This window comes from Mytilus edulis, chromosome 10 (genome assembly GCF_963676685.1).
Source record: "Mytilus edulis chromosome 10, xbMytEdul2.2, whole genome shotgun sequence".
Taxonomy (NCBI): Eukaryota; Metazoa; Mollusca; class Bivalvia; order Mytilida; family Mytilidae; genus Mytilus; species Mytilus edulis.
The window spans coordinates 53123401-53134532 of NC_092353.1; the positions used below are offsets into that span (position 1 = coordinate 53123401).

General features: G+C 33.0%; 2 protein-coding genes across 2 annotated transcripts in view; both read right to left on the reverse strand.

The window, feature by feature from the left end:
- The window catches only part of LOC139492832 (protein lin-12-like), a 34329-nt gene extending 33255 nt beyond the window's left edge, over positions 1–1074 (reverse strand). Inside the window, exons 1-2 of the mRNA XM_071280985.1 lie at positions 1040–1074; positions 251–333 (exon numbers count right to left, since the gene is read on the reverse strand). The gene's annotated coding sequence lies outside the window, so the exon portion shown is untranslated. The remainder of the gene's footprint in view (positions 1–250; positions 334–1039) is intronic.
- Positions 1075–7227: 6153 nt separating this feature from the next.
- Positions 7228–10161, reverse strand: LOC139491471 (ganglioside GM2 activator-like). Its single transcript, XM_071279177.1, has 4 exons — positions 10001–10161; positions 9382–9577; positions 8490–8673; positions 7228–7385 (listed from the first exon to the last, which is right to left on the reverse strand). Exons 1-4 carry the CDS (start codon positions 10074–10076, stop codon positions 7266–7268), a joined length of 576 nt encoding a protein of 191 aa, XP_071135278.1. The 5' UTR covers positions 10077–10161; the 3' UTR covers positions 7228–7265.
- Positions 10162–11132: the final 971 nt, after the last annotated feature.

Sequence of the window (11132 nt, forward strand, 5' to 3'; positions counted from 1 at the left end):
TCGCTTTGACACATTCTCCATTTCCATTCTCAACTATTTATTCTTTTATAACTATTTAATATAAAGTTATATTTAAAATAAGCATTTCTGTTGAAAGTCAACCACGAAAAGCATTCCGGACGCAAGAACTTTGTTACTAGCTGGTAGACTCATTATACCGGAAGGTAAATGCAGCTCAATTGTCAGTATTTATGTTTGGTATTGACATGTTCTTTTACATTCCTTGTTGACAAATTTAGGAAATATTTACCTCTTGATCTCTACATCGTTTTATATTTCTACAGTCCGATGGTTGAGCTACTTGGTCACATTGTAAACATATCGGTCCTTTTCCTGAAATGTAAATAAGAATACTACATGTAGTAGTAGTTGTATAAACTAGAGGCTCTCAAGAGCCTGTGCCGCTACCCTAAATCTTCAACAATGGCTACTTTGACTGTTTTGTAAAAAGCCTCTTCAAAGGGAAGTAACGACTAACGATATTGATTTATTTGTAGATCTTGTCCTGCTGATCATTTTTCCTTCTTTCAAGTTTTTCGAATTATTCTATAATCATTTTTTTTTATAATAGTAGACAAAATGTAAATCAATGGTGAAAATCGTCATTAAAGAACATTAATTCAATAAGGAGTCAGTTGATGATTTTATTTTACTAATACCGGTAAAAGGTTCTTTGTTACTATAAAATATAAAAAAGAAGGATAAAATTTGACATTCAAGGGCAATAACTCCTATAAGAATTCGTCTAACACACAAATTACGAATATTTCATTCAATGTTTTAACATAATAAATTTACACTTTAAAGCGCTGTAATATTGTTACAAAAAACTTGGAAAGCTGATCTTATCGCAAAGCTGAATCGGTTTCAATCCGTCAGAAATTTATATTTTAGATCACATTGTCAAAATAAAAGCAATTGTCAACTTCCGTTCTATAGGCAGTAAGATATCCCCTCTCAACATTGTGTTTACATATATTTCAATTGATAGTTTAATACTAATCGTGATTTCTGGATTTATATCTGTCATCTTACAAACCTTCTGATTGATGTCCTTGCAACAGTATTAAAGTTGAAATACCTGAATCATAAAAGGGCACATTGTAAATACTAAAGACCTTTATAGTTTACTCAATGCCAATATTGAGTACACAGCAAAGTATTACAAATATATTGAGAGTTATTTCATTGGTAAACTGCATTTAATGCATTTAATTTATTATTATTCAGTAGGAAAATAACGATGTACGCTTTCATATATACATGTGACACAACACATTAATTCCTGTTTATGGTGGAATTATTTTCCAAACTTAATTGAAACCAACCGAAATAAATAGGCTGAATTGTTGTTTTGTTGTAATCTTTTACCCTTTCATCTATATAGTCATAATATTTGTTTTGTCAATTTGTCCGACATAGATATCCGTTTCTCTCATCTGATCATAGTTTTGTGTGGACGTAACGCACGTCTGGCGTATATTTTCTTAAAACTTGGTACCTTTTGATGGCTTTTATTTGTTTGTTTCTCTGTCCTATATTTTCTCCCATTTATTTATTGTAGCCCTGTCATGTAATGTTGTCATATTAATGTTATAATTAACATTGCCATTAAAGCGGGAGGTTTGGCATGCCACAAAACCAGATTCAACCCACCATTTTTTCATTAAATGCCCTGTATCAAGTCAGAAAATTGCCATTGTTACATTATAGTTCGTTTCTGTGTGTTATATTTTGGCGTTGTGTTTCTGTTGTGTCGTAGTTCTCTCATATTTGATACGTTTCCCTCAGGTTTAGTTTGTAACCCGGATGTGTTTTTTTTCTATCGATTTATGAATTTCGAACAGCGGTATACTACTGTTGCCTTTCTTTGTACATAGATGAAAACGGATATGGTCCAATCGATGTGACTTCAATCACGACCCGTATTCCCGAATGCGACTTTCTGAAATAACCTAAACTCCGGGCTTGTACTAACATGAGCAACACGATGTACGCCACATGTGGGGCATGGTCTTATTACCCTTCTAGGGAACCTGAGATCACCTTCAGTTTTTGGTGAGGTTCGAATTGCTTAGACTTTAGTTTTAAGTGTTGTGTGTCTGTTTGTCTATTTTATCTTTTTCAGTCAAGCTGTTACCAGTTTGATTTCGACTTATGAGTTAAGTTTCCCTTAGGACTCCTTCTCCGCATTTTTAAAGGGAACATTTCTCAAATACAGGAACTGTATCAATTTCATGTATTCTCAGAATTTATATAGATAAAATATTATACTTGAATAACCATCTACATCTCATTTCTTTTAAGTTGAGCAGTTTTACTACAATTTGTGCTACAGATTTTAGTTATAATTAGAAGTTAAAAATTGTTTCCTTTTTTAATCAATTTACACTAAGTGTCATAACTTCAAACTTCAAAACAACCAATGCAGGCACTAGAAATATTTTAGCGAATCTTAATACCAAGATACTTACAGAAAAAGTTTATAAGGAAACACATAACCCTGTACAAAATGATAAGAACTGTTTGTTTTGCTAAAGATAAGATTGACACTTGCACGACCCAAACATATAATTCGAATAAATATCTTATCAGAATTGAAATTACGCAGAGAATATCAATTATACGACGTAGAAAAGAGGCATCAGTGGCGGAACGGTCTAAGTGGATAAACTATTGTATCCCTAGACTGTCAACTCCGAGGTTGGGAGTTCAAACCCAACGCGTTGCAGTTACCTTCGTCTCCGATCTTGTTTGTTAGGGATTTTCAATTTTCGAGTGATTTTTAGGGGCTCTCAGACACACCTCCGACCCCACTTCAAAAAAATAATTAAAAAAATCACACGAAATAGTCAAATACAGCTGTTACTTATAGAATGTGATGTTCAACACAAATCCATTAATCAATCAACCCAATAAAAAACTTTAAAAAAAATGATAACATTTTAAATAGAAAGAATATACAAAATTGTCAATTACACACAGCAAGTTAAAAAAAAGATCATTATGAAATACAGCTGTAAAAAGGCATGTCATAAAAACCACAACGGTGTCGTCATGATGATTGACACATTTATAAGAAACACAACAAACACACATATATATTAAACAAAAGAAATCATTTCATCACATTTAAGTTCTACACAAGTAATGTTAATAGATTTATTTTCAAGTCCAAAGTAAAATGAAAAAGCATAAAGCCTCAGACAATATTGTAAAACATACACATACAAAATACGTTCACCCTTTTCAGGTTTATTGTGAAATTTTTTCTTGATATTAACCCACATAAGTTTAAATTAGTAAGTAAGTATATTTATTAAGCCGGCAAGTGTATATTACCGATGTTCAAAATTCCTAAATCGCTTAAGAAGAAACTAATCAAATCAACAGTAACATAACCTCGCATGAACCCGAAAAGTATCAATAAATCCGTGAATCGACATAGTAAAAGTCTCCTGTTATAGAGAGAAAACCAACGATCTAATCTATATAAAAAAATCTTAACGCTTTAAAATGAATGTCATATCAAACATTTATGAACCACAACAACTGAACATCAGATTCCTGACTTGGAATAGGTGCAACCAGGCTTAAACGTTCCAATAGGTACGAACCTTCACCCTTATCTGAAACAATAGTATCATATCATAACATAGAAAGACACACTATAAAATATCAATTAGAATTGTTGAACTCAATCAAAAGACATATTAACACAACAGAGCATACACTGAACGAATAAATTCGATGTCACAATGTAAATACAAAATCAATGAAATAAAGGGTGAATAAATAAAGGCAACAGTAATATACCACTGTGAGATGCATTACTTATCTTTTGAATCCTCAATCAGATACAATGTTATTATCGGGAAAAGGTCACCTTTGATCAAAAAACAGATCTGACGGCTTTACTAGTAACATTATCTAGATGTAAGAGTGCGGAAACTTGACGCTTATGAATTGAGATACGAACACATTGTATAGATCTACAATTTTGTTATGGTAACCGTAAAACTGTTGTAGTGTCAATTCAAATTCTTCCTTATAACTCATCTGAGCAGTTCATGTGGAAGAGGCATCCCCCGTAACAGGGTCCGTTCGTGTGAACATGTACGAGCTTACTAATATCATGATTAAAATATAAAACGCAACATTTAGATCTTGTTTTATTCTTAATTGACATTCTGTACACATCTGTTCTGGGTATTGTGGAAGATTGCGTCCTCTCGCTTATTCGATGAATTTGCTGTAATTACAATCAACTTCAATGAACAGCCATCAACATAAGAGTGTACGTACGCAAATTATCATATATACCAGTAGTTTAAGAGCCTTTAAGATTTAAATATGTGTTGTTTACACTTCTTTTGTGCTTTTTATGTTTTTTTTTTTGTTTTTTTTTTGGTAAATCAAAATAAAGTGTGATAATGTGCAGTTTCTTTGTACTTTGTTGAATCTTTTGTTAATCAACTTTGAACGGATGGAGTTTATAGAAAAAAAACATGTTTAAATCGCCTTATGTGCATGGACATGTTCTATGTTCAGAATGTCCATACTACTGCGTCAACGTTCTGCTAAAGGACATTGCGCATGCCATTGAATGGACGTCTTCTGCCAAGTAGCAAGAACATTCTTGAAATACGAAAGCAGATAGAAAGTGGGACAATAACACTATTTGTCTTTATGCGGCCATATCCTTTTCAGTTGGAAGATATTTTAGATTTTAATAACTCTAAAACTGCTCAAAAATCAAAAGCAGATAATTCCACGAGTTAAGATGATCTTAATTGACAAGAAGATTATATTGTTAACTAAGTTAAGTGTTAAAATAGAGGATTGTTATATTCTGGAAAACAAATGTTGGCCAAAAAAAACGAAGGTGCGGTCATATTAAACTAGCCATCAATGAATGCATATATAGAGGTCTTATCGTTTATCAGTGTTTAAAAACCATTTCACATAGCCTTCGTAAGTCTATGTGTCATCATCGTACGTCCATCGTGAATAAATCGTAGGATTTACAGACGTTTCACAAAGCCATCGTAAGTTAAGATGATCTTAAATAATACGTAAATCTAGGCGTAACAATATATGTAACTGACAATACTAGTATATAATTCCATCTCAGCCGACGTCGTAATTTAATTTCAATGAAAATAAGTATTTGAAAGCTTGGAAATCTCCCTGTGCAATAGGGTATTAAAAACAGTAGGCAGAACAATTTTCAGGAATATTTGCATATTTTTTTTTTTATCGTAAGTTATATATTCAATTTATATCTATAATAAAAGTGTCATATCTTGAATATTGAAAACGGGCTAAAATTCTTTACTTGCTTTAATATTGATATAAAAACATCGCCATAATTGGCCATCCGTAATAATTATTAAAAATGTTTATTTGGCATGCCATACTCGATAAAAGTGATGACGTGAAAGAAAGCACTCCTCCGTTTTACAATAAACGTACAATGATACACAGAACATAACTTGCGATTAACTTTATAGTAGTGCTTCAAACATCTTATTGCAGCACTTCTCTGTAGAAAAAAATATGTGGTACAAATACTGCAACTTTCTTTCGATTAAACATTGACTAGGATGGTTTTGTTTTTTTTAATTTAACAAACAACAAATGAAATGATTTGCCAAAAAAAAAGGTTGCTTCAATTTTTTGTAAAGAGAGTAATGAAATATTCCTGGATTTCAAAGTAATCATGAAATAAAGACAACAGTAGCTAGCATACCGCTGTTCGAAAGTCATATTATCGATTGAGAGAAAACAAATCCGGGTTACAAATCAAAACCGAGGAAATCGCACCAACTATAAGAGGAAAACAAAAAAGGAAAAAGAGACATTGATCAACTTGCACTTAAAAAAATAAATTTGTGTTCCTTATGACAACACTAGCTATGTGTCTGCTTAGCATGTGATAGTTTATGGTAGGAAGAACAAATCGAAGAGCATGATTGCTCTGAGGGATACGATTGCCATTGTTTTCATTTATACATGCCTTTTGTATTAGTATTATATTCAAAAATAATTCAACTGCACATGTAAAATGTACTTTACGTAATCTGAATAGTTATTCAACTTTAAAAATAGCCAATCATCGATACAAGTGTATGGATAATGTAGTTATTGTGTTTTATTTTTGTACTATCAATTCCAAGTTTACATTCCACGGCAGTCACTGAGAGTAAGAGAAGGTATTTCACTTCGTACCTTATCGCCTATTTTCCTACGTGAATTCTAGTCCGGGAATCCCATGTCTAACTCTTTAAATATTTAATTTCTTTTGCATGACTCCATTCCGTACACCTTCCTCTGTTTAAATTGCGATCGCTTTTAATATAATACGACGTCTATCGACTGAACGAGGTAATCTTTCTCGACGTACCGTCGTATTTTGATTCAGAATTGACAGAAGTATAAGGGAGACAACTCGAAGCGATAATATGGAAGACTCCATTTAGTTACACCTTTAACTTGTGGACTACATTTATTTTAATTTAGATGATGCATATGATTTAAAAGTATGCAACAACAATAACCCTCAATAGCAGAGAGACATAGAAAGGATCTCATGAGTTTCAAATTGATTAATGAAGTTGGGAATCCAGAGCAATCATTCAATCTGATACCCCTTGAAGTCAAGAAAACTATAGGCATTCGCATAATAACCTAAACAAACCCTAGACTTGCGATTTGTAACAAGGACGTATATTCAATTTTAATTAAACGACATAAATGGTTTTCCATTTCTTTATGGAAGTACAATATCAATTATCAGTTTCATAACGGTGACATATAAGAAAAACTTCACTCCAGTTCTTATATTACAGAAATAGATTTATCGGAATTTAGAGAACCCTCGCATTTTATAAAATCTGGGGAATTCCCTCTGGAGTGTTTCTAATTTTATAAAAAAAAAAAACACTAAATATAAATACTGCTTAATTCTGATTTTCCGTGTTGTTAGAAACACGCATATAAGTCGAGTGAAAAATCGAAACATGAAGATTATGAGAAGAACATTAGAGGACAGTTGTTTTTACTTCAATCCTTGTGTTTGTTTTTACCTTTTAAAGCAAGACAAATCAATCTTAAGAATCTGTTCCTTAATGTTTAAAATAAAACGGTTGAGGTGAGAGCATGGCCCTGAGTCAATGGTAAAAGTGTACAGATTGCTGGAAAGCAATCGTATCTCAAAAACACATGTTATATCAATCATGACGTTTATTCAAAGTCAATCCGAACTATCCGAAAATACAGCCAAATCCTGAACACTTGTGTGCGAAGGTAATCTGAGTATTGTAACATGCGATTATCTCCCCTGAATCCTTGTTAATCAATTTGGCGTCAACTTTGTAATCTCCCTGAAATATAAAGGAATAATAAGTATTGTTTATGAAGAAACCCATAATATGATGAATCTCATAAATAAAGGCCCTTTTTGCAACCAAATTAGCACATATAAAGTATCTATATTTTTTTGTCACAAATAATAAAAAAAAAGCCAGTCGTATATACATATAGACCGTTGGTTTTCCCGTTTGAATGGTTTTACACTAGTAATTTGGGAGACCTTTATAGCTTGTTGTTCTATGTGAGCCAAGGCTTCGTGTTGAAGGCTGTACATTGACCTATAATGGTTTACTTTTTTAAAAATTGTTATATGGATGGAGGGTTGTCTCATTGGCACTCACACCACATCTTCCTATATCTATAGATGCAACTTAATTTGTTCGGGTAATGTAATGCTGTCGTACATGCTATAATGCATGTAGTAGTTTGAAGAAAGAATTAAAATACATACAACTAGTTAACATGGAACTTGATATAATTAGTTGTAAATGACATATGACGATTGATAAAATTGAGAATGGAAATGGGGAATGTGTCAAAGAGACAACAACCCGACCAAATAAAAAACAACAGCAGAGGGTCACCAACAGGTCTTCAATGTAGCGAGAAATTCCAGCACCCGGAGGCGTCCTTCAGCTGGCCCCTAAACAAATATATACTAGTCCAGTGATAATGAGTGTTGATATTTCACAGCATCTTATACTTATTGATTGGGTATGAGTGGAATAGTAAGTTTATTGTCTCCGAGGTGCAATTATTGCCATGAGGTGTAGCCGAGGGCAATAGTTGTATCTGAGAGGACAACAAACTTACTATTCCACGAATATCCAGTCAGTAAACCCTCCAATCCCGTAGCTGCATTTGAAATTCCGCGAAAATATAATGACGCTTGCGGTCAAATAGTTTCACACAGGTCCAATAGTTGTTCAACACTTGTAATTTGAAAAATAGTGATTTTTTTTTGTATCTATTTTATATAGAAAATACTAACTGAGGTATAATAATATGTTTTAGACGATACAGTGGTTATATTCTATATAAAAAAAAGTATAACCAACTGTTGTAACGTTACTGTAAAATATCTAGACACGTTACTAAATATTAAAGATACTTACGGATGATAACCAAGACAAAAGGGAGGGCAATGTTGGGATTACCCACATGTCTGGATTCAGTGTGTAAGTTCCTGCCTGGATGGGGCAAGTGCATGGAAGATTTTGTTTTGCCATTTGTGGAGGGCATGATATTTGTCCATTGACATTGAAAGCTGTATTCAGCATACTGCAGAAGTCGTAGGTACTGAAGACATAAAATATATATGATAAACTAAAGAAATGGAAAGGTAATGGAACCGAGAAGTAGTAATATGTATCTGATAAACACTAAATATATTTTTTATGCAATAATACTACGTTTTTGAATTAAGTTAAGCCATTGCAATTGATATCCTATGAGTACGTTGTGATGTTACACTTTTGTTTCAGATAAGGGTGAAGATTTGGTATTATTAAAACGTTTAATCGCGCTGCAATTGTTTGCACCTGTCCTAAGTCAGGAAACTAATGTTCACATATGCAAAACATATGCTTTATTCCATATTAGTATCGTCCTGAAATTGCATGAAATATTTGCCACTGGACGGTAAGCAACTAACAATCAAGCAATTCATATTGGTATTATCTTAGTAGATTTTTTATCATCATGAATTTAATTTTAAATAAAACTGAATTTTCTCCTAGGGAAAAGTAGTATTCACCGCACAAAACGTCACGTTGTTAAAATTTCTTTTGTTCAATTGTTTTAGCCGGTTTATTTGTACATAATTGACATCGCAATCATTTGTCGATGTCTCACGGGATATTTAATAAAGCAATGAATGTCTTTTGTTTCGGAACATTATGCGGTTCAATTGACTTTTGAATACCTTAACATTAAACAATTGTTTACAAAATGAGATTTTTTTTTTCTTCTTCCAATTTTCTAAAAACCAAACAACATAAAACTTACCAACTACCGAAGCCTGAAACACAAGGAACAGGGATCCAGAAGATAGCATGCTTATGGATGCTGACTTGAAGCTCGATATGACCGGATATATTTCTGCCCAGAACAAGATGCCCGGAAGCTCTAAGATCGCCGGGTATTTGTGGTGGGTATGGATTTAAACTCACAGAATCGACATGTAGTAATGCTTGGTTACTGTCTAAATGAGATAAAATGTAATATTTAAAAACCCAAACTGAGCTAAATACAAACGGGGGAGATGAATAAGGGTTCAAATGCATGTTCATTTACTTTATTCTTATTTACATTGTTGAAAAACTAAGGCTTTTCTTCCTCAGGCAAAAATTACCTTTAAGTTAGCAAAACGTTTAGGAATTTTTGGTCCTCAATGCTCTTCAACTTCGTACCGTATTTGGCCTTCTCCATTTTTTTTTAATTCGAGCGTCGACGATAATGTTTTGTAGACGAAACGCGCGCCTAGCGCAAGTACAAAATGTCAATCCTGGTATCTATGATGAGTTTATTCTATCGGTTTTAAAAGAAATTGTTGAAATAAATCATGCTCATGTATACAGAGAATACTTGATGTTTTCACTACAATTAAAATTACCAATGTACTTACTGCAATCAGTGTATTTTAAATTCGCTGAAAGACATCCAGTAATGGCCAAAAGCAACAAACAGCATACCTTCTCCATATCGAATGTTGAAATGGACAGATACCAGGGCTAGAACTGACCTAATTCTAGGTGACTGGAGGTCAATCGTGTTGAAGTACGTAAGATAAGTCACGAATAAATTACCGAATGCATACAATTGTTTATATACGTTGGTGCCTTCCGAACGGTGACAGTCAGATCTTTTCTTTTTAATTCGATTTCGCAGAATTGTTTGCCTCTCTCGTTAATTTTCTTGGTATATTTTAAGTGCAACAGGATATTTTCTTAAATTGGACAAATCATGACAGCTATAGTTTCCGGATACCGTGGAAACACTTTAGCCGCTATTCGTGGGCGCATACATGCACTGTTCGCCACATGAACAGGAACATTGTTTAATTTTAAAGTAGATCAGCTACCACGTATTTTTATTCATATTCATTAAAATAATGCATCTTATTCAGAAAAATAAACAACAGAAAAAAATATGTAAACATATCCACCATGTCCACCTACGATTACATTACATGTGTTTTTACTTAATACTAGCTACAGTAATTCAGAAATGGAATACCAGAATAAATAGAAAGGTGGCCTAATTGCTGTTATTTTCGTTTTATGAAACCTTGTACGTATTTATCTCATTGGCATCTCCTTATCTTTATTTAAACTTATGTCCTACTTTCTTTTTTGCAAGGGCCACGGTATGCACATGTATGAAGTAGAATCGTAACTACTATCTATAGTGTCCCGTATATATATATATATCGGTGGTATTGGCTGAGTGTTGAGATATACAAATGGCGAGATTTCGTATGATTGCAAATGAGACAACTGACAGATCCACTAGAGTTCAAAGACAAAGATGAAAGCAATTATATGTCATATGTGTATATAGTAATCAAATAAAGGCACCCTTACAAATTTCAACAATGACTTAAACATGTTAAACAAAATACATAGCGTATAGTCGGCTGTTAAAACGTGAAACAATTCAGAAGAGAAACATGAGAAAACTAACGGCCTTATCTATAATAATATCATTTACGAAAAATAAAAATATATCAGACACGATCTTGATGTCAATCATTGCTT